General features: G+C 47.8%; 1 protein-coding gene across 1 annotated transcript in view; it reads right to left on the reverse strand.

Moving 5' to 3' along the window:
• Positions 1 to 24,204, reverse strand: part of TSPAN7 (tetraspanin 7) — a 123,554-nt gene that overhangs the window by 5,442 nt on the left and 93,908 nt on the right. The window contains exons 2-6 of the mRNA XM_078065341.1: positions 16,920 to 17,108; positions 13,079 to 13,153; positions 10,549 to 10,644; positions 9,010 to 9,165; positions 3,380 to 3,463 (exon numbers count right to left, since the gene is read on the reverse strand). Coding sequence (XP_077921467.1) covers positions 3,380 to 3,463; positions 9,010 to 9,165; positions 10,549 to 10,644; positions 13,079 to 13,153; positions 16,920 to 17,108 — 600 coding nt within the window. The remainder of the gene's footprint in view (positions 1 to 3,379; positions 3,464 to 9,009; positions 9,166 to 10,548; positions 10,645 to 13,078; positions 13,154 to 16,919; positions 17,109 to 24,204) is intronic.

The following is a 24,204-nucleotide window of genomic DNA, read 5'->3' on the forward strand; positions in this document are numbered from 1 at the left end:
CTACCGTCCCCACTCAGGACTGTTCTGTGATGTGGAGGATTAACCCAGCCTAGCACGCTCCACGTCTAGCGAAGCTAGACAGACATGTGTCCGTTTCCACTGGATGCAGAGGGCTTACCGCGCCTCGCCTGCAGCGCACAGCAGAAGGCCGGCCAACGGGAGGGGCGGTGGCTCAAACGGAGTGAGCGGCCACACTCAGACACCCTCAGCTTTGGCTTCCGGGCCATGTTGGAGGCGGGGTGGGGGGTGACATTCCCATTATCCTCTCTCTCCCTCTCGTGCATGCATGTGGGCACACTCTGCTTGCGCGTGTCTCCCTCTCCAAGCTCTCTTGAGTAAAAGAGGAGCTGCCAGAGATGCATGGAGGAGGTACCCTATCCAAACACTCAACTTCCTGCTATGAATTTATAGGGGAGCAGGACCTGCCCATCGAGTCCAGACAAATGGGTTTTCCCTTGAGAGGGCTCAGGCCATGGGAGTTTGTGAAGGAAGTCTTAAATGCCTGCCCAAATCCTGCCGCCCCAAAAACAGAACTCAGGGGCTTTAAGTTGGCTAAATGAGCTAACCAGGGACAAAGTTTTTGCATAGTCTGTGGAAAGGCTGGATTTGGCTTAGTTTGCCTTGTACTTTATACCACCTTTATTTCTGACACAACAGATGTGCAAGGCTAGTTTGTTCCCACAGATGATAGCATGGATGCGGATGTTAGCAGAGCAGGGGAGGGAAAGGGCAAGGAGCAGGTGGAGGGGGGGTGAGGAAAGGGGAAGAGGAAGGGAGAGGAGAGGGAGAAGAGAAAGAGAGAGAGAGAGGGAGGGAGGGAGAGAACGCGTGACAGAGCTCTGTTCTTTGCTACCTACTTCGGCCTCTACTCAGTAGAACCTGCTTCAGTATAGAAAGGCCAAGACATCGGCCAACATGAGTGATTCACCCGAATCAGCCAACAGGTGCTAGGTTTTACTCTGACACTGGTCCTAAAAATTTTAAACACATGTGGCTAAAGCTTTGGTTCTGGGTCATTGACCAGGACTGGTATGGCTGGTTCTTCCTGAATAGGCTTCTGGTAAGTGGCCGCCGCTGTCCCAGAGAGGCCTCGGACCCACTGGTATGTGGAAGCCAACTTCAGCTCCTGGCACATCACGCTAGTTAAAGGCAGCTGTGGCTCTTCCTCCCCCTGCCTCCAGCGGAGCATGGCAGGTCCCAAGTCTCTGCCTCACGCACCTGTCTGGTCCCGGGGGTGAATGGTATTGGCTAGGCGATGCCACTGGGCTTTGTGTTTTGTTGTCTTAGCCCAACAATGATGTGGTACCTTGATGAGACCTAAAATCTCTGTAGAGTTTCTGTTTGGGGGTTCCCTCAGGGATGCTGGCCCCTCTCTCACTGCCCCAGAGGACCACAGAGCAAACTCCATAATCCCCATGTCGGGGATTTCTTCAAGGTTAGCACAGATGATTAATGCTCACCAGGCAATTTGTCTAAAGCAGAAATCCCCACCCCACCCCACCCCACCTCCTTCATAGGGAAGCATGACAGAGAAGTAGAAGAGAGGTCTTAATCAGATCCTTCATGACTTGGTTCACCTCACTAATGAAAATGGGAGAATCCCCCGTGCCCCTCATGGCCGTGCAGGAACATTCTTAGATGACATGATGTTTTATCCATGAGATTCCAGGCTCTGTGAGGCTCTCTTCTCCCCATGGAGAGTATTGGCATCAGGTCCCTTTATGGTTCTAGGAGAGCCATTAGGGGAGACCTCACCTATAGTCCTTCCTCCGAGGGGACAGTCGTCCCCAGCCACCAAGCACACATCCGGCCTGTCGGTGGCATTAACCTGACCCTGCATATACACGCACAAACGGATGTGCAAGCTCTCTAGTGCACCTTGCACGTCTGTATCGGACACGGGTCCCGGATCCTCTAAAACGTCCCCTGGCCATTACAGACATGTCACTGAAGTGTTATGACTCAAGTAGGATAGCAATTGGAGGAAATTTTGGGCAGCAACTTTTTGGGAAAGGTCTCTGGAGACGAACCGGCACGGTTTGTGGTGCCATCTTGGTTTGCGTGTTGGCGTGTTGAGAGTGTAATTCCCTTCATGAGCTGCAAACCATGAAGAAGCACGGTGAAAGAATTTTGAAGCCACCACAAGGAGCGCACACTTCCGTGGGATGAGCCCACATGGTCTTGTCAGATGAAATGTCACCTAGGTTTTTGTCACTGCTGAGGAAGAAGTTTGTCAACTGACCTGGGGCAAAACCCTTTCTTTGCAAAAAACTACTAGGGCCACGTTCTAGTCCTTGATCTAAGTGAGGGTGACACAGGTATGTTCACATCGTGCTGATTTATTAAGCTGTGCATTTATAATTCACGTATTTTTCTGTATATGCCATATTTCAATTAAAAATTTTGAAGAACAAACTTGGCTAGAACGAATATGTGCAGGAAGAAGGAGGTATGGGGGGGCAGGGAAAAGGTAAGTACAGTCTGAGAGAGCAAATATAGAATTCAGGCAGGAGAAATTAGAGTAGGGGAGAAATATTACCAAGAGAACGTTAACTGGGCTTTGTTGGAAAAATGATCTGTTGGCCCGAAAAAATTTGGAGTTAAACATACATCAAGTTTTCATTTGGTTAAGTATACACGCCAATCCTCCCACCCACAGCACTATCGTTGCAACAATATGATCATTTGGCTGGGAGATCAGAGGCCTGTGGGATACTGTACTGCTGGGTGGAGGGGCCCAAATTTTAGAGTCAGCTTAATCTTGTTCTATCCTTGAGGACGTGTGGCGCACTTCGCTGGCAGAATGACTTCTCCCATTATTTTATAGAGGCTGCGTGGAGATAAAGGGCTACACAATAGACAAAAATTCCGTTTCCTCGTAAGGAACCATAGTCAAACTTAGGATGAAAGTAATGATTGCAAGATGAAGTTCGCTAACTGTAGGCTTTCTGTAAAGGGAGACAGCTCGTGCATAATCGACAGGAACGAAGAACAAAACAGGGACAGGTCAACCAGAAAAAAAAGCCTCCCCCAAATCCAGATCAGCCATTTGATGTTTGGAGTTGTTTATGCTCCAATTAAGCCAGCACTTTGTTCAGTTAACCTCCATTTGACCTACAGAAGAAGCAACTTGTTTTCTGGAGCTAGTCATTAGTTGAACTGTAACTGATATTCCCTTGATGGCAAAACTTCATTTAAGTTGAAAAAGGAAAATCAATAAACAGATGACCTGAGGACTAATGAGCAAGGAGCTCTGACCCCATCTATCAGCCTCTCCCTAGGCGCAGGGGGGGCAGGCGGGGAATCCGGAGACGGGGGAGGGAAGCTGGGGCAGGAGGCCGGGGAAGGCCAGGCCTGACCGCACAATTATGCAGCCTACCTGAGAGAACGCGATTCCAAAAGCCACTCCAGCAATGATTCCCATGTTGGTCTCCATGAAACTGGTCACCAGATCATAACAACCCTGCAAACAGAGAGAGAGAGAGATGCATTTCACACCCGGGGCCAGACTGAGCTGTGTTAACTTGCAACACTCCCAACATACGCTCCGACCCACAGTTGACAAATACAGCTGCAACTCACCCTAGGAACTCACTAGCATTCTTCCCAAACTTAAAAAAAGAAAAATTTCAAACATACAAAAAGGTACAGAGAGTAGTACCATGACCCCCCCCCCCCCCCCGGCCAAGTGACTCTTTCTCTAACCTCACAATGAACATGTGGCCAATCTGGTTTCATTTAAATCTCCTCAACTCTCCTCCCCTGGCTGGATTATTTTAAAGCAAGTCCCAGATATGTAGTTTCATCCAGAAATGTTTCAGTGGTAGGATTCGGTGTAGCAGCAGATCTGTCAGACCTATGAAGCAAACCCCATAGACTCCAACCATACAGAGGCATTCCACATCCTTGCATAGAAAGACTCAGCGTAATAAACATGGTTACTAGCATTTCGACAACAAGTGATACAATCTTAGAAAAATAAAGTGAAATTGTCAGGTCACAGGGGGGTGTTTGAGTGCCTGCCACCTTTAAGGTGTCTTGGGGTTCTTTCCAAGGAGACCATTAAGTTTATTTTTTAACAGGGAAAAACCTATGTTTTAAAGTCATCTTTTCCATAAATTTACTATGTGACCTTGAACAAGTCACATCTTTTTTTTTAAGATTTATTTATTTATTTTGAGAGAGAGAGAGGGTGGGGGGAGTGGTGGGGGAGGGAGAGAGCGAGAGAGAGAGAGAGAATCTCAAGCAGACTCCCTGCACGACCCTGAGATCATGACCTGAGCCGAAACCAAGAGACGCCTAACCGACTGAGCCCCCCAGGCACCCCTCACTTCTCCTTTCTAGAGGTCAATAACTTCATCCATAAAATGAAGTGAATTTCCCTTTCATACCATGAAATCTCCAAATGTGATTAAAACCAACACCCATTTTACCAATTTCAATGTTAGTGTAATACTGATAAAGTGAATCACCTTTCTTTAAAATAAATGATATGGTTGGAGTTCAACCATGTTGCTAAACAAGTTTTTTTGCTGTTGTTATCCAGGATTACATTTTATCAGCCTAGTCCATGTAGGAAACACCAAATATTGTGTATCACCCATAATGCAAAGGCAAAAGCTGACTCTTCCTGTTAAATGCCTGACAGGTCGAACTCGTGTGTGTTTGTGTGTGTGTCTGTGTGTATGTGTGTGTGTCTATGTGTCTGTGTGTCTGTGTGTTAATATGTATATTTATTTGAAACTGGGCCAAGTCAGCCTAGATTTCTGAACTGACTTATACTGTCTCAGAAGACATGGTCTTTTTCCAGTGTTCTGAAAAACGGCTTCTACTTGAATGTATAAAGTCTGCAAAAATCAAGACATTAATTTCATAAACAGGGTAAAAAGGACTTTTGTTTATCAAGAAAGGCACACTAAATTGCAATAATATCTGAAGACCACAAAAAACCATGTCTCCCATATTGAAATTCAAAATTTAGCAATTTAACATTTCTTAGAGCTTATGACAATTCTACCAGCGCTGTACCTCCTAATAAGTGATATTTTATGCATCTGCAGTCTGTCTGCAGAGGAGAAGGGCATTAACTTAGCAGCAGCGCTTTGATACGTGTTTTCAATGCAATGGGCCAACTATACTCCTTGGTTAGCTGATGCAAATTTGAAGGCCGGGGGCGGGTGGGAAAGGAAATATGTTTCTGCTCATGAGGAATTCTGAAATTTGATTCTCCCTTTGTAGTAGAAGACTGCTGGCTGATTTCATTTTTACTCGTGAAAGTATCTATCACACTACTTTCCAAAAGGTAGTGGAAGGGCGAGCAGGTTGGGTTAGGAAGAATTCAAGGCGAGAGGAGAGATGGATATTGGAACGCTTTCCTGAATGGTAGCAGCTAAGACCATGTTTTGCCCAGGTGGCCATCATGACCGTATCTTCTCCCCCACCCCGGTGATGGTCAGGCGGAGGGATGAAGTTCATTCAGTCCAACGCCAGTGGTAGGTCACCTCAAGATATGGAAACCCAAACCCAAAAATAAAGACCAGAGAAAAGCGAGGTGGGTGACTTTCTTACTCTGCAATATATCTTGGCATAGATATTTTTCTTATGAACTTCGATTCTGCATATAAGCAGAATATATTTTTCTGAGGTATGATTTCTGTTCCATTTGTAGGAGACTCGGAGCAGAGTCAATCACATCTTTGATAAGCCCACTCCAACCAGCAGGAGAAACCGGAAACATGCAGTCCCCGCCATTAGTGCAACTGTGACAAAATCGTTCTCTCTCAACCTTGCTCCTCAAAGTGGGGCTCTTCCAGGGGCAGCAGCAGCCCCCAAGAGTTTGCTGGAAATGCAGAATCTGAGGCCTCGCTCCAGACTCCCTCCATCAGAATCGCCAAATCCCTGGGTTGTTCATTTTTTAATGAATTTTAATGAATGTGACCACTATCTCTAGATGTTTCAGAGGCCCTTTAAAGCTTGAGGAGCACCCTTCTAGAAGAAAAGTTCTCCCATAGCTTTTCACTCCAAAGAAGATAATCCTATCAGTAGGAGGGTTCCTTAAAATGGGAAGATAAAAGTGATTTCGCTTCTTTGTCGTTTTCTAAACAGTATAAGAGCAAGGTTGAAATCAATGCTTTCCATCTCTGGATTCCTCTGTTACTCACCAGGCGGACCCGTGAGCCCATTCTCCAGGTCTTAGCTCAGATCTGCAGATAGCAAGGCCATGTTTGCATTCCACGTCACAATCCCCACTACACCATGATCTTATCTGCCCACAACAATCTCTTTTCATTTCCTCAAATGAAAGCCTGGTGGTCAGGTGTGAGAGAAACCTACAGAGACCTGCTAAGTGTCCTAGAAAACATCCAGAAACAGAACAGGTCCTTTGCTCGCCCTCTCTGCATGTTGAAACCAACACAGTCACCAATGGGAAACATCCCTCTTGCCCTTGCTCTTTAAAAATGTCAAGAATTCCGATGGAGTAGGGGCTCAGTCAGTGCTGTCAGCCATGTGAACTTGCAGATATTTCAACATCCTGCTGGCAAAACCAAAATAAATCCCATCCCCTACACAAAACAATAAACATCCTGTTGAGCTAGTCTCACCTCCCTCCCGCTCTCTCCCAGTGACTTATACAAGGCAGGTTTCTCAGGCTGCCAGGTGAGAGCCAAGAGTCATCTTTCTGTGCTATTAAATCATAGGGTTCAAGACACAAGAAGATCGGCAAGGATTTAGAATGCATGTATTCCAAACAAGAGGATTCCGTAGAACTACAGGGGGGCAGTAGTTAAGCCTCCTGGGAGAGGGGGCTAACATGAGCATCTACTATTAGTGTATTCATCCCAGCCCTATCTCCTGCCTTTTATAGGTGAGGCATCTGAGACTCAGACCCGGGCCTTCATTTGTCTCAGAGTTCCGCGTGGGAATGAAATGGGAACATCTAATGAGACTCAGTAGACAAATTTCAGTCTTTACTCACTTTTTCTCCACAGAGAAAGCCAGGTTGGAGAAGTTAAGCCCCTTTTCCAGGTATCTGAGGTACCCAGGAAAATGTAAATCAAGCAGGATGGGGGTGTGGTGGGGAGGCAGGGAGTGAGGTCAATTTGCAGGTTATCAATGAATGAAATGAAAAAAAAAATGCTACCCTATCTTTCTTTCTGGAAATAATTCTAAAGATCATAGAGATGCACTATAGGATAGGACTCTAAACTAGCTTTTGAAGACTAACAAAAGATCTTCCCTCTGAGGACCTGCTGCATCATTCCTAATAAAGGACAGTGTGGTATATAGAGGGAGACAAACTCCACCATCACCCTGGTGCTGTTTACATTGCAGTCGACATTGAACATCACACTTAACATTTCTCTGGTCCTTACTCCGGGGCCGGGCCCTGTGCTTTAGCTACTTTATCTCGTTCAGTCCTCCTATCAATCCTAAGAGGCAGGAATGATCATCTCCCTTTTACAGCTGAGAAAAATAAGAAAATAAGACTGAGAAAGGTCACCTCTTGCAGGTGGCTGAACCAGGATTTAAACTGGAGTCGGACGCCAGAGCCCATGCTCCTGACTTCTAGATCCCCAGCTTTCACAAAGGAAAAGGAAGCTTGGGGGTAAAAAAAAGACTACCCGGGCTGGTGGTTGCTGCTTCTACAAAAATCCTCCTGAGGCTCTGTCATGCCCAAACGTCACTGCCTTAAAGCGCTTCTTGCCTTTTATAAATTGGAGCATCGGTTGGAGCTGGGTATGCTCAGTGCTTCATAAAATGGCAGCCTAAGGACATCTCCGGGGGCTCAGTGGGGATGCCCCCGAAGAGACCAGAAGTCACCTTACCGATGAGAGGCAAAGGAAGCCTCAACCTTTGGGTTCTTAAGAAAATTCCAAGAGGAACAGATGTCTTCTTGGCTAAGACAAGAAGCGGTCAGTATGGAACATCTTATTACCTCATCGCACCAATAGCAAGTAATAAGCCCAGGATGACAAAATGAGCTTCTAGAATGGCAACAATGCCCTGCAGCATTTATGCTACAAATACCAACATTAAATGGGTAAGAATACAGAAACTGTCTCTTAACAGTCTCGTCTTGAGAGGATGGCTATCTTCTATGCATTATTCAGCAGTTGGCCCAGATCATGTCAAGTGTTGAAGACCTTGGAAGAATAGAATTTTATGAGTAAGAAAAGAAAATTTACCTGATGGCTGCATAACAGCAGGTAAAGTCAACAGCAGGGTTGGTTTTTTTCCCTCCCTTCTGTTTTACCAAAACATATTTTCTATGTGGCATTTCTCGAAGTGTTTAAGAATACGGACACACTTCATACACGTTTTATCACGCCTTTGCCATATTCTCTGTGAAGTGGAAGACAGAACTGGTCTTCCTTCTGGCGACTGAAATTTTATTTCCCTCATTTTCACAATGTATTACCTTTCCAATTTCTTTTAGCCAGTTCTCTCTCTCTCTCTCTCTCCCCCTCGCTCGCTCTCTCTGATTTCTTTGGGACTCAAGATGCTGACAGTGAGTTGAAGTGGAGTTGCTGATTTCTTTTCCTAGAGCGGAGAGCACCCTCAAATAAAGGCTACCCTCCTGGCAGAAGCAGATGTTGTCTGTCAACTCTCGTCCCCCTTCCTGCTAAGGACTGGCATCCAGCTGTGAATAAGTCCATGTTTAGAAGGTAGATTAAGCAGAAGAAAGACAGCCAGAAAGAAGAAAGGCCACATTCCCTGTCTGACACCAGCACCAGGTGAGCAGGAACGGCTGCTCAACCTCCCTCCCTGTGCCTGGTCGGTTCTTGCTGAGTCACAGTTGCCCCTCCAGAAGGGGACAGCCTCGGGTGCCTCGTCCCAGGCGGTGAAGGGCCACGGGGAAAGATCCTGCACGCTCGTCTGGACTACCATTTCTAACCCATTTGTCCCAGTTTCACAGAAACAAATCCACCCAAAGCCCCACTGCCCCCAACACCGCCCCCGCCCCCAAACATTCACCACGGATGCCGTCAGGGCTGAGAGGAAGCCTACCTTCTGGTTCACTTTGGTGGCAGCCACAGTCAGATTGTGTAGGTCCTGGGGATTGCAGTCGGTTTCGTTCAGGCAGCAGCTCGGGGGGATGCCGTGCTCCAGGAAGTAGGGACTGGCACTCCAGTTGGTATAGTTCTGCACGCCACAGCAGCTCAGCTGTCAAGGGGCAAAGGTCAAGACCCGAAGTGTGTGGGTCACAGACACCATGGTCCTCCGCCTCACCGCCCCAGGCTGTTTAAATGAGACACTCGGCCTAAGGCCCCAAGTCAACAGGCACAGCTTTGGTGAGTAAAGGCGAGCTGGGGTTCCACTGACGCTCATACTCCCTGGGAAGCCCGACTGAACCGAGAGAAGGAAGTCAGTCCGAGACTGCATGTTGTGTTGGCTTCCTTACCATGTCCACAAAGTAAAGCAGGGCTTCTCAGGCCTGGCTCCGCATCGACATCACCTATGTGGGCTGGCCGCTCTTATAGGTATGGAGCGACTAAATCCGGCTCGTTGATGGGGAAGCCGAGACAAAAATGGCTTTAAAGAGCTCTTTTTAAGGCTTATAGGTCACAGGAGCTATGCCAATAGTAAATGGATTGGGGGCGGGGGGGGGGAAGGAAGAGAAAGGAGGGAAGAGGAAGAGAGAGCTGGTGTTGGTAAACTATAGCCCACCCGCTATCTGCTTTTGTAAATCAAGTTTTGGGGGGACACGGCCAGCCTAGCCCTTTACAGACTGACAGCACGGCCCTCAAAGCCTAAAATAGTGACCACAGGACCCTTTCCAGAAAAAGTGCGCCAACCCCTGACATAGAGAATGTTAAAGGAAATGGGGCAAAAGTAGAAATGAATTACTGAATCTGGGTAAAGGGCATACAGTTCCTTATACTCTTCTTGCAACTTTTCTGTTGAGTTTGGAATGTTATCAAAATGCCAAAAAAAAAAAAAAAAATACTGCTACTGAAGTAAAAAACAAAACAAAACATGCAACCCTTCCCCCCCCCGCCACCAACCAAAGAGCTCCCCAGGTGATCCAGATGGGCCGTGAGACTTGAGCACCAGCACCTGACCCCCTGAGCACCTCCAGGCAGGGGGCAGCTACTTCTCTCACCTCCTCTACAAAGCACCAGGCAGCCTGGGGCAGTCCCACTCCTGCCAGACCCTCGGCTTCTCCCAGACGCACTGTCCACCCCCACTACACTGCCCACACCAGGAAACACAGCTCACTGGAGCTCTCCACTCAGCCTAAAGACACCACTTCTAGAATGCCAGCCTTCGGGAGCCAATGCTAAGCGAGGTCACTCATCGCCTCCTTTCCAAGACTTTGGATATTAAGGGCAAGCTAGCTTTCCTTGGGATGCTCATAATTCATCCTGATGAAAGAAAAGCCACAGGTACTGGTCCCTCTTGATGCTGATTACCCAGATAACTGGACCCTAGACGAGCACTGGGTGCAAACTCTTAGAAATGGAACTGAAGGACAGTAATCAAGAGCAAGTGCTGATGGCCCCATGCCCCCAGCAGCCCCCAAGTCTAAGGCCTGATGTCACTTACGCTGCGCTGCACGTGATCCACCGCCCGGCTCCTCTCATCATTGCCGTTGTAATTCTGCATGGCATCCGTGTAAGTCCTCAGGAAGGTGTCCTTGATCTGTGGAAGGCAGGAGGAACGTGGTTCCGGTCCACCGCCACCCAAACGGACTCAGATTCATACCAACTTCTACCCCCAAAATGGCCTCTTCTGAAAAGTCTCTGAATCAATGTAGGCCACGGAGGGAATGCCCTGTCTTCTGAGACAAAAGATCTCAGAAAATTCGCTGAGGGATTTATTAGCTCAGGAATTTTTTTTTAAAAAAATGTTTTCCTCATCCCCAATCCAGAGGAAGAAGCCTGCTTCATGAAATGACCCACTGACGTGGCCAGTTTCTGAAAGAGTGTGACAGTGAGCCCCAACCTCAGGCCTGGCTTTTCTCCTGATTTTCTTCGAATTGACTGATGGCCACCTTTCTGTCTGTAACTTTTCCTGCCCTTGCTCAGAAGAATAACAAAGGGCAGGCCACTGGAAGGCAGGAAGACTGATGGTGCTGTGACCAGACATGGATCCCTGTTCTGGCAGACAGGAGTAGGGCAAAACCAACCTGCACTTAACCTGTCTCTATTGAGGCCAGAAAGAGAGGCGGAGGGACGTGAACTTTTCTTGTTACGAGGTAGTTCACAAAACCCTTCCTCCTCCTCTGGGAGCACATTTGGCCGTGGGTTAACTTTCAAGCTCTGTTCCCCTGGAAACCTGCTGAAGGGGGAGCGTCAGGTGTGTTACCAGGCAACTCCCCACGTCTGGTGAGACTGCCCCCGATTGCTGAAACGACTCTGGGGTGGGAGGACAGCAAATGACACTAATTGCCTGGTGGGAAGCTTTGGGCTAAGTACGGTGACTCTCTTACAGAGGCATGCTCCTTGCTGAAATACCAGGCGCTCTGCCCATGGTACAGTTAGTTACAAGAGATCAATGGACACTAGTCACATGGAGCTTCTAAGCCAAGGTAGATACCACACCTGGCTGTGTCCTTTCATTTCACTGCACCTGCACTGTCTCTGTGGGGTGGGCAGGTGCACATGGAATAGACCCTGGGCCACGTTGAGGACTTCCACAGGAGAAACAAGCCCCTTGCTGGTGGGCAAAGGGTGGCTTCGCACCCACCCACCCACCACTCACCTCAGTGTGTCAGATGCACAGAGGTGAGGTAGATGAGGGTGTCCAGGCCCTGGGTATCCCTTTCCCCACCCCCAGGGAGCCCAGTCATGGCAGCACGTGGGAGGAGAGGGGGCAAGGGCTCAGCTGTGTCTGGGGAGTTCACACACGTGTCGGGGGCACCTCTAGGGCTGTGGAGGCCAGGACTTCATCAGGTTTCACCTCGCCTGACAATAAGAATGGGGAATCTAATTCCAGATGCAGCACCCATATACAAAATAGGTTCTAGAAGTCGGCCTTGACACCCGAGATCGCACCTCCGGTAAGGGGAAGACCAGAGCAATGGGGAAAAGGGGCAGAAAGTGCCACGAGCAAGCTCACTGGGACCTGAACTTGGCCAAGCACAGAAGCAGGGTCTGGGACAGATCATGCCAGGCGTTCAACAGCCTCAGTGCATTTTCCACCTTTATCTTGCTGTTCTTTTGTTTTTCCTTTCTAACACACGCATCTCTACTTCTGGCTTTACTGCTATTTAGAGGGTACAATAACGGACTGCGGGGGCAGTTAGCGCTAGTGCTTTATTGTAGCGCGTACTCTGTCTGACCTGTCACCCCTATACACATCTGACAGGGGACACCGTGGTGGCTACAGACAGCATGAGGGCATCTCATCTCTGCCTGAGTGTCTACCCATTGTTTTAACAGAGCATCCACAGTGACAGTCCATGGGAGGAGGGCCACACAGGATACAAAACAGCCAGCCATGTCCTTGAAACCACAGTTACGATCACAAAACAGTACTCAGAATTCTTTTTCTCCAGCCTCCGAAGTCTAAACTATTACGTGTCAATTAGAAACAAAGCCATGTAGGGGTTTCAGGTCATGATAGCCCTCTTCTCTTTTGCCCTTGCCACCACACAGAGTGGCAGGGCTCCTTGCTCCTGGGCTTGGCCTCTACCCCCCAGTTGGCAAGGGGCGGCCCCCAGGGCTCTGAGGAGGGAAGTGGGGAGCGTAGGCTATTTGGGGGAAATCAAGCAGTCACAGAAATCTCGTTATATAGACACCCACTTGTGCCTTGCTGAGGCTGCTATTTTAAAAAGGAGTATATTTGATCGACACCAAAGGTCATTGCTTTAAAACAAGGTAGAGAATCATTTCCTGCAGGAGCTATATCATGAAATAGAATGAGGATCAACAACTAAGGTTTTGAGTTTGGTGAAATTCCTGCATTTAGATTTTTATTGGCATTTCAGCGCCTATGAAGTGACATTTGGAAAACAGCGAAACCACTGGAGATGCCAACTGGCCTCTATGTGCCCCTCACACATTACGAGAGGTTTCAAAAGTCCTCCTCCCAAAGACCCTCCAACCGAGTTCTCTACGTTGTGTATACTCACCTCATGACGGAACACGAACCCAGAAATGCCAGCTACCAGCTCAGCCAGGAACACCAGCGACAGAAACATGGCATACTGAAAATCAAGCACACGGGGACAAAGGCAGACACGTTAGGATTGGGACGAGTGCTCCTTTGGGGTAAGTGACTTCTCCATCACAGGGAATCACACAAATCCTCATATCCCCCAGACAAAGTTGAGGAAAAGTTTAAAAATACTCTTGTCCAGATTTCCCCACATGAGTCTCAATATAGAAATGTGTCTATTTAATATGCATAAGCATTTTGGGCCACACATGCTGAGGAGAGCTCATCCGGAGACTCAGCTCAACCAGGAGAAATCTGGAAGGGCTTTTTATAACTCAGGTATCCGCTATTTTTGATGTTAGAATTGTTGAGCAAGAAGGTTCTCTGGGGGAAAAAAAAACAAGTACTCTGGAGGTTCACGGTTCTGCCCTGTCTGGGGGTCTTTCATACCACCTCCCCCAGGATGGTCAGCTGACGTCTGCGGGCACCCTTCATCTGGCTTCTGCAAGCTTAGCATAGTCCCTCCACCCGTGCACCCGTAGCGGCCCATTCAGTTTCCAAGCTTTCCCATTGCTGGGAAGACTTCCTTTCTCTTGGCCACAGTCTGCCTACTTGCAACTTCCACTCCCTGGTGCTAGAACGGCTTTCAGAAGATCTGACAACCAGCCCAACCTTGCTCCTACACGAGGGCCCTTCATATGTGTGACCACTTCCATGATGTGAACCCGCTGCTTCTCTTCGTTTCAGTAAATCCCTCCGGTTTTCTTGAGCACATCTCCTAAAATGGCTTCAGACCCCCTTCCTTTGCAACTGTATCAGGCCCATGCTGCCAGAAAGACCAGAATGCACACGGGTCAACATTCTTCCTCAATATGGTGATCAGCCTTGAGTGTAGCACTTAGAGCAGGGGCCAGGGGGCTACTTCCCTCTCTGATTCTGCACAGCGTGTGGAGTTGATAGCCTTTAAAAAGCAAGTAAGCTACGCGACTGTTTGTAAGTATCTAAAACCCTTAGTGCTTCTTATTCGTTTCATGCTTCCTGTTCTTTCCAAGTTGACTGTGTGTGTGTGTGTGTGCGCGCGCACGTGTGTGTGTGTGTGTGCGCGCGTGCGCACGTGAGTGCGCATGCAGGGATAAATTACATGGTACTTATGAGACATTAAGGGTTTCCATTTTTGTGGCTTTGAAAAGCAGATAAAAGGAAAGAGAAGGGATCCTTTTCCTACAAGGCATATGTCTTCCAATCTGTTTCTTCTCATCTCAAAATGAAATACAACAGTCCTGAATGTTTGCAATGGTCCTAGGTGATGCTGTAGAATTTGGATAGACTCGACGTGGTCGTGTTACTTATTTGTAGAGTGTACATATGTGCACAGGATCATAAATTATTTTTCTTGGGTAGTAGCACATGTTAAAAGGAGAAAATGCTGGCTTAAAAGGCCAATTTTGTTTGAAATCTTAACAAAAGTCTCTACACACATTTAAAGCGCAGCCCCTAAAATCGCAAACACAGTTATGAGTAGAATGCCCCGCGTACATGACATCTGTCTCTCAACTTAGTACAAAATGCAATGAGAAGCACATGTGACTCCAGAGAGAGTCTCGCACCAGGCCTAGTATCCACCAGAAAGTCCTGTGGGAAAGTAACTGTCAGGAGGCAGGTGGGAAAAAGGACATTTGACTACGTGGTCAGATGTCCTCCTAGGTTTACATCCTAGCTTTATTGTGGGCTAACTCTTAGGAAAGAGGCAGCCACTCTTGGCCTCCATAAAGTGAAAATAGTTATTTTCAGTTGTTTTGCAATTAATGAGGTTAAATGAGGACCATAACATTCTAGACTGACAGTTAATCAGTGACTTCCGCTCCTGTCAGCCAGATCAGCAGTTTCCTGTCTCTGGGAAGTTCCCTGTTTCTGGGAGCTTCCAGAGAACAGCTGCTTCTCCTTCAGAAGGCCTTGGCCAAAAGCCTACTGGGGAAAGCTTGTACTAAATATACGTGGTAGGGGTCGAGTTTTCCACATGTGAAAATACTGTAGTAGAGAGAGTCCTGGCTTTGGAAGGAGATGTCTATGGGTCCAATCCCAGCTCTCCCCACACTAGCTGGGTGAAGCTGGGCAGGTTATGCACCCAGTACAGCATGTAGCAGAGAAAAGGAATTGGTGTTTTTTAAAAGACCAAAGACAAAAACTAAACAAAACCTCCAAAACTTCTCTCCAAAGGCTCACCTGCTAGTGAGCTCACAACTGGTAGGAGAAAATGGCAGAGTGGTTTGAAACCGCCTTCAGCAGAGTCCAATGCTATTCTTTCATACGTGGGGACAGAGGTCCAAAGAGGCTACATCCCTGCCACTAAAGACCTAAGCCAGGTCTCCTCCCTTCTTGTTTGGACAGATAGATTCTTAGCCATCTTCCTTTTTTATGCCTCTGAAGTAAATTCTCCCCTTGCTACTCATTGCACTAAACGCGAGGCTCCCAACCCTTGCTGTACCATCGAATCCTCTAGAGAGCTTTCGGAGAATGTGATGCCAGGGCCCCAACGCCACAAATCCTGGTTCAGCTGGCCGGAGGTGGGACCCCTGGCGAAGGTGTTTTTAGAAAACTGCCCAGGTGATATAAGCAGGCATGCGGAGTTGAGGACTCGACCAAAAGCCATCCGTGTGCTTGTAAGAAACCCTAGAAGGTGGACCCAGGGTGCTAGCATAGAGTGGCAGGTGACAGCAGCAGAAATGCCTCTGTGTGGCTTCACTCTGGCTTTTCCACCAACCTGGAAAAACCCGTGCTGGCCAGGGCATCGGCCTCCCACATGGTCTGCAGGATGGAAGTGGCCGGAGCAAACGCTACCTCCACGAGGTTGTCAAGAGAGACTAATCGGTGCCACTTTGGAAGGTGGTTCCTTTGGAGTGAGTCACCCCCACCCCCATATCTGTCACTAGAGGGTATTAAATGTCACCCTAACTTAGGGCTAACCACAGCACTGAGGGACTCTCCACTCTCCCCTTTCACAAAATGAGGCGTCTGAAAGAAATCTCTTTAAACACAATGTTCTTTTGAGGAGAGGCCCTTGGTACCTTTTATCTATAAAATCCTTTAATGTTAATGCTCACTGATGAAGAGCAGGGGCAGTGAGTGGACAATTAGGCAATGAGTCTACCAAAAACTTAAGAATCATGGTAACAGCCTTATGACACCCTGCCCCTTACCCTTTGGGAAACATCATGCTGTGTGTGTCCTGTTGCAGTGAAGGCGCCCAGCCCTGGGCCTGGTAGCCAACATTTGGCACGGCATCAACCCTCTGTTGAGTGGGGAAGCTCTGGCTTAGCTCCACTCCCATAGCGCTGAACTGGGGTGCGCAGGTTGAGAAGAACATGCCCACGCAGCCAAGCATGGCCAAGTTCAAGGAGGCAGAATGTATTTCTCTAGTGGGAACTTGAAGCCGAAAGGCTGCTGATGTTTGGGATGCTGCCTTGCCCACCAAAGCTGCACATCACACACCTGAAGAGATTTCTAAGAAGGAATGCAAGACTGGACCAAGGCATCTCGCCATGAGGACATAAATGGCTTCTGAGAACCACAGGCTGCTGCTTTGTCACCACCTACCTCGAGGGACCAGAACTGGATTTTTTTGTGCCAGGCTGTGTTTGGGGTTGTTTTGCCCTCTAAGGGATTAAAGGGTGGATTAGGTAAGAGTCTGGACTAAAATTAAGAGTCCATGCATATTGACTTGTGGGTGGCTTCAAGAAGGGCCATGTCACTTTCATGTGATTTATATTTTTTCACAAAGTCGTTGAAAGAGCAGTATTCTGTTGTGACAGACTCACCAGTTTCAGCATCCACGGGCTACCACGGCAGGTCGCGAAGCATCCAAACAGGCCAAAAACCACGATAGTGGTGCCAGTTCCGATGAGCACGTAGGGAGCATTTGTGGAGTTCTCAGCAATCAGGGAGATGTAGGTGCCCAGAGTGAGTTTGCCCCAGACTCCAACAGCCAGCAGGATCACCCCAGTGATCTGAAAAGGTGGAGGGGAGGAGAGAAGGGACTATGAAACTGTGAAGGTGAGAATCGACACCCTTGATGTGGCCTGGATGTGAAGACTCGTATTTCCGTGGGCAAGCGGCACTTGCTTCAGGAGTCCCCGAAGCAGCGGAAGTGTCGGAGACCAGTCACTCAAGCCATCCCAGACTAAAGACACTTGGGTTTTGTACAATTAGATCTGGCCCTTACACAAAGCCATATGTGGTTACCACATGGATTGCAAGTCTAGCCGACAACAAGGAACCTTTTTTTAAATCTGTTTCTGAAAAATGCATGTTCGTGCTAATACAGGTCTCAGAGCCCTCCCAGGCCTGGTCGGAGAGCCGCCACCCAGTGCCGAGCTGGGCATGAGGCCATTAAGAATGTCGGCCACCCTCTTCAATGGCACGTGTGGATACGGTACGTTTTAAGGACATTTTGCATGATGTTTTAAGGAGCAACATGATTTTCTTTCCCTGTTAGAACAAAAATCTCTACAAAAGCAAAACATTCAAAATATTTTTGAATCCCTATTGATACATTGCCTTATTTACAGTGCTTTATTCAATATAAAACAACAGAAGAATCTGAAGATTTCCTGGAATTAGCAATAATGCGATTTGGCAAATCCCACAGATCAGTCCAAAGGAAATCGCCACAGCATGTCTAAACTACAAGGACCTTGCATCAATCAGGCCCTTACTTTAGGGAACAGACTTGGGGCTACATGCTATGCTTTACCCTCCACCCTCGGCAGGCCACACGACCCAGCAGCTTCAGCCGCTAAAGCCAGTTGTTGACTTTGTGTCTCTATCTCCCAGCTCGGCTCGACTTCAGTTTTCCAATAGCTTAGCCACTCGTTCAGACGGACAGCCCCCTAAATGCCACCTCTTCTGACACCTCATGAGGCTCGAAAGAAGCGTGGGTGTCCAAAGGAGCCCTTTCCCAAGTTCTGTCCCACCCTATCACCCAATGTCCTATAGCAAATGCCTCAGCTTCCTGGCCAGCCTGGCCATCCAAATGAGGAGGCATGATGAGAAACAAGAGCAAAGCAGTAGGGTACAAATCAATACCCACCTTGCCAAGGTCTCCCCTGTCCATCAACACACTGTCCCAAATACGTGCTACATGAGGAAGCAAATGGTGGGGCCAGTGAAGATGCTTGGCCCTCTCTCCTGTACACTCCAAAAACCCCCACAGTTTGGAGCCACCAAGATCCACCATCAGACTGATTCTCTGTGTGGCACGCTCCACCCATTTGGCGGAAGGGATCAGCAGGAAAAGCAAGAGCTTGGTGATATTCCCCTACCCCCACCCCACTTGCCTCTCTACTCTGCAGAACCATCACCATGAAAGACAGAATTAAAAGCTTTGAATCAGAAAAAGATTGAGAGACTAGTGCTAGTTTTGTAAGGGGAAGGCGAATGAATGTGACGTGATCTTGAGGAGAAAGCGGTTGACACTAATATTTGGGAGAAGGTGGCCCAGGGGAGGTCTACCGCCTTTGAAAAGTTCCATTGGGGGATGGCCTCAGTGAGTTAAGAAAACCAAGGCCAGAGGCTGCCAAGAGTTTCAAGTCCTCTGCTGACACCTGGTGGTTGCTAAAGAAAGTAGCTCCCTTGAACAGCCTTCTTCCGCCATAGGGAAGCATAAAATGGAAACATAAAATGCTTTTCATCCACCAGAAGCAAAAGTTAAGATTCACTTCTCCGCTCATTAGGGGTGAGAACGCAGTGAACATTAGGGAGAAGGGAGAGTGCCTGGATTATCTTTTATGTCTCAATGCTTAATACAGTGCCAAATACGGCCATTTCATTTCTCTGGGTCTTAGAACATCTGCCTCATAAAAGAGTCCTTCAACTGTCACGTACTTACAAAACTTCTCCGTCGGGGGGATATTGTGAGGGGCCTTAAAATGGAACCAGAGAAAAACCTCATCCCCTATTTCCCACTCCTACCATTATCTGCCTAATGCTCTAAATGTCACGGTGCCGACGTACTGATCAAAACCAGGAATTCAGTTAAGCCAGGCACTGTTTAGGCTGAAGACACATCTCCTCTACAGACTTGCTCTTTTTCATGTGACTGCTCCCCACCCCACCGAGATTCATAACGCTTCGGACATATGTCGTTAGGATGCATTGGCTTTAGTGACCAAAGAGAAGAGTCTGATGGCTTAGATTTCTGTGACCAGCCACTTCATACAGTGCACTTACTACCACAACAAATATTATACGCAGTATATCAAAGTTAACCCAAATCTGGATTTTAAGGGTAACAGTATTAACATTTTGATCCCTTTTCTCCTTTCAAAAAATAATTTCTCTGAATGCCACCACTGCTTCATTATAGGACAGCGCTCTCTGGTAAAGTACAAAACCTATAATATCAACTTTGTTAAAATGTTCATAAAATGTAAATTACGTTAAAATTTATTTTTGCAGACCTCAAAGGTACCTCTTAAAGATTGCCAGTGGAAGCAAAGAAACACAACACTGTGGGCACCACATTGTGTGGGAGAAAAGCCATCCAGGATCCTGACCTAGACCAAGCCAATCATCCTCTAAGGAGCTTTCTTTCTCCTAATGACGTGGAGACTGGCATAGATGGGCCCCATCCAGCACCTGTCTTCTAGGAATCTAAGAACAGCCCAGAGAGAAAAGCCCTTCTCCAATGTTGCTCTTCTCACACTCAGAGATCCCTGATGGCCCAACTCTGCGTCTGAAGGCCGAACCCCACCTACACAAGGCCTTCTGTGCACACCGAACCCACCTCAGCGGCCTCATCTCCCTCCCTCCTCTTTATGCATTCTATGTAGTTCCAGTAAAACTGAGCTGTTCTCTGTGTATTCCCTGTGCTTTACTGCTTCTCAGCCTTGGCTCGTGATGATCCTTTTGGTGAGAATTCCTCCCTTTCCTATCACTACCTGTCTACATCCTTAACTTGTATGGCAAACCGTGCCTACTGCTCCCAGTCTCCTCACGCAGAACTTACTCTGTACTATGCCACTGTCACGCGGTGCCCTAACCCCCTGCCATGCACATCCAGGACTGTGACCCTCTTGAGGGCAGGAGATGTGTGTCTTGCACATGGTCAATGTCCAGTACGCGTCTGCTGAGCAAATGAATAAACAGCCGATGGTAGATGTAAGAAGGGACAAGAAGTCTCCTGCTAGCCGTCGACCTGCTATACTCTCTGCAGCTCTCTGAGGAACTATCAGAAATGGTACGAAGGCCAACCGCATTGTCATCTGGGGGAAATCACGATGCTTAAGGACAAAGACGAGAAGATGAACTGGACAAGGGAAAGAAGGTTGGGCTGGACTTGGGTCAAGTATGGGACAAAAGTGCCAGGCGCTTGAAGGAAAAAACTACAAGCTAAGGGCTGAAGAGCCATAAAATACAAACTCGTGCTTTCTCTCATTTTGGCTACTATAATAATGCTTCTCACCAAGGATAAGAAACCTACAAAGACAAGCCAAAATCAAAAGTCATTGTTATACACTGTGTGATTTTCTTCTTGGTTCCTGTCAACAGACACGCACATGCACACGTGCACACTCCCCCCTACGTGTACCTTTACAAGCACCCCCAGGGTGAAAAGCAAGGCACGTGTTCCTTTGACACGCTTCTTCTGCTTTTGCTCCCCATGAATAGGCTCAGGGCTCACCAAAGAAATTTTGTGTCTGAGCTCCTCAGAGCCCTGCAATTTCTAAACCCATCAGTGTGTCACTGGTTTAGCTTTCTCATGGAAGTTTTGCTTCTTTCTCAGAAGATTCCATTAGCAAGCAGCCAATAGGGTGGCTGAAGAGGGGACAGATCAGAGCCTACAGGTCAGAGCCCACACGAGTGGCCTGGGAAAGGTGCCGCCGCCACCTCACCCATTCTCATGTCAACTACGAGCCAGGAGGGCAGGCCCGGTGACCGCCAGCAGTAGCCAGGCTGAGGCTCAGGGTCTCCTCTCATTCCCAGCCTCTCGTGGCGGCTCGACATTTTGTGCGCTTCCGGTGCAGCTCAGAATATATGGGTAGTAGAGTACTTCCAGCTACCTCTGATTTAGGCTTGGTGAGGAGGCCGAAAAAGCTATAATGGTAGCACCATAAATTGTAGATCTGAACTAGAAAATGTGATGGCTCACATTACCTTAAAATCACATTGCAAGGATACTACGGGTAGGTTGGCCAATATTTCATGGGGTGTCCAAAATGCTCTGGAAGAGATTTCCTGAGGTTCGTTGTCATTTGGAAGTAGATACTGGGGGAGCAATGGCAGCAATCCGTGCGGTCCTTTGCCCCACCTGCCAGGTCAACACAGCTAATGCTGGAAAGTCTCCCTATCGTCCCTGCAGCGTCCTGGTCCTCAGAGAGGAGCCAGGGAGACGGTGCTTCTGTCTTTCTTACATGCCTACGGGCATTTCACTGGAACCCACTGCCTCCCCTGCCCACAGACAACAGCCTTCTGACTGAGCAGCTGTAGCTCCTCTCATGCTCATGAAAGGCTGTGCCAGGTTTGGGTCTGATGGAGCCAAGTCCATGAACTCTTTATTTCCTTAATTGCATGAGATACGAAATACGCACTTGGGTCACTGTTGGCATAATGTGTATCTGTTCTTGTAGGTGGGGTTCATGAACCCATGTATTATGCAATGAAAAAAAAAAAGACCATGACAAACTGAATTAGAGAAGCACCAGCTCTCTTGAATACACCCCATCCTAAGAAGCCATCTGGGATAGAAAGCACAGGAACGAAAGACCAGCCTGAAGAAACACACAGAAGAAATCGTAGGCCGAAATCTCAGCTAGACAGCAGGTTAGGCGGAAGCCACAGATCGATCATCCCAGAGGCTTCCAAGTTAATTCGCCCCTGGCGACTCCATGCAGAGGCATTGTGAAATGTTCCACCCGACTCCAGACAATTCTCTAACTCAGAAAAACCACATGACACAGAAACTCCATCCATATCATAATTAAAATAAATACAATTAAATAATAATTAAAGCAGTAATTAAATCATTAAAAGACAGGGTCTTCAGAAGTTAGATTTTTAAGAAGCAGCCAAGCAAATTATGCTTTCTGCCCCCTCTTACTTGAAGCATGATGCTGAGGAGACCATGGGGCCGGGCACTTTGCCTGGTGATCTGACCTGATTTTGTACACGGGGAGATAAAGCAACCAGAAAGGTAGACAAACCAGCAATTTCTGCCACGTCGTGGTTTTTTCTCTTTAAACTTGAAGAAGTAACAGTGTGAATCTGTCATATTTACAACTTAAGATTTTATTTCAAGTTATTTGTGAAAATACGGGGTTGGGCTAAGAGGCAGAATTGATTGGGGTTTTCCAGTGGGCTTGAGAACCCAGTCCAGCTGAGGGGCAGAGGGAGAGCCAGTGTGTTTATTTAAAAGGTAGGTGAAAGGAAGAGCTCTGGGCTGGGAGTTAGGATCCCAGGGCTTCAAGTTGCAGTTGATCACAAATTAGCTGTGTGACTTGGGGCAGACCACCGAAACTTTCTGGGCCTCGGTTCCCTCTTCTGTAAGATCAGGAGGTGGAAAAACCTGATTTCCAGTGCTCCCTTCCAGCTCTAACATTCTGAGACACCAAATCAGAAGCTGCAACTTGACATGCTTATTCACTCGCAAATCTATTTAGGGAAGTGCCCACTGGGAAAATAAGCACCAGGAAGTTTATTAGGTCCTCCCTGTGACTGACAAACTGTCAGCAGTGGGAGTAGGTAAGTCGGCTCGTCTCTGGACTCAATGCCCACCGTTCTACCAGCTTTCTGAGGTGACAAGTGGTTGCTGGGAAAGAGAAGGAAAGAAAAACGCCCAGGGGGGCAGGCATTGCCGTTTTACGTGGATGCTCAAAGATTTCCTAAGGTCACTAGCGTAACAACAAGCTTTCCTTTTTTTATATGAAGATGACATGTCGTCTTAAGAGCAGTAAGACCTATGATTTGAGCTGCTTTTTTCTAGGCAGGTCTGTTAGCCCACTCAACTCTTTCACTCCCTCGCTTTTATGACTATGGTATATGTGGAAGAGAGGGAGATTAGTGCGATCTCTAAAAGGGGATAGGGAAGTTGAGAAGAGGGAGAGAATTGGGATGATCTTAAACACTGATTTGTTAAAACTGGGTTTGAGAACCATTAGGAAACCCAGAGACTTGTCTGGTCCCGGCCCTGTTTTCTATGGGGTTTGACGTGACCAAAGGCCACGCGGGGAGCGTTCTGAAGGCTCTCGTGGAGGTGAGACTGCAGTTTGGGAGCAAGTCAGAGATGCAGGTGAGGGCTGAGGCCGGAAGTGACAGCCGAGGGAAAGATGTGTCTCAGGAAACAGAAGCAGAGGATCGGGGGGGAGGAAGGACGGGGCTGAGGCTGGAGGAAGACAGTCACTAGAATGTCGGGGGATGATGCCGGAACTTGGGGGAACAGTGAGGAGACGCAGAACTGAGTGGACAAGTCTATGAAGGTGGCTGCCGACAGGAGAAGTAGGAGACATGGAAGAAAGAGACTTTTTTTTTATTCCCCTAAAGACTTATGGGAAACAAAAGGTCAGCCCAGTTCATGGGCTCCATATATGCCAACAGGCAGATGCAGTACTCTTCCTTTACACACCCAAGAAAACCCACAATTGTATTTTATATTTAAATATCACTTCATCCTATAGCCAATTCACAGAATTCAAATTCCAGGAGCTAGGTCATGAGCCCAGAGTGATTTGTCAAAAACTCTAGCTTCTATTTGGATTTTAACAGTGAGCAGCCAGGGTCTGATGTACACGCTGTCGAACAGATCATACATCGATGCTTCTGAAAATATGAAAAGGGTTTTGAACAGCACCGGGAAAACTCAGGAATTCCAGTTCCTGCTGTGGGCTCACCACAGGCCTTTCTTCACGTGTTTAGCAAAGCAGCTGATCGTGTCACAGGCAACGGCTCCAGGAATGCTTTAAGTCTATCAAACAAGGCTTCCGTCCCTGCGCCACTCAGGTTGCAGATCTGTGGCTTGGTTCTCCATCTGTGAAATGACAGGACTGGCCCCCGTAAAATCTGTAGGAGCCGTTCCAGTGCTTAAGTTTTATGTGTTTCTTTGAGTTGCCC

The sequence above is a fragment of the Halichoerus grypus genome, chromosome X (genome assembly GCF_964656455.1).
Source record: "Halichoerus grypus chromosome X, mHalGry1.hap1.1, whole genome shotgun sequence".
Lineage (NCBI taxonomy): Eukaryota > Metazoa > Chordata > Mammalia > Carnivora > Phocidae > Halichoerus > Halichoerus grypus.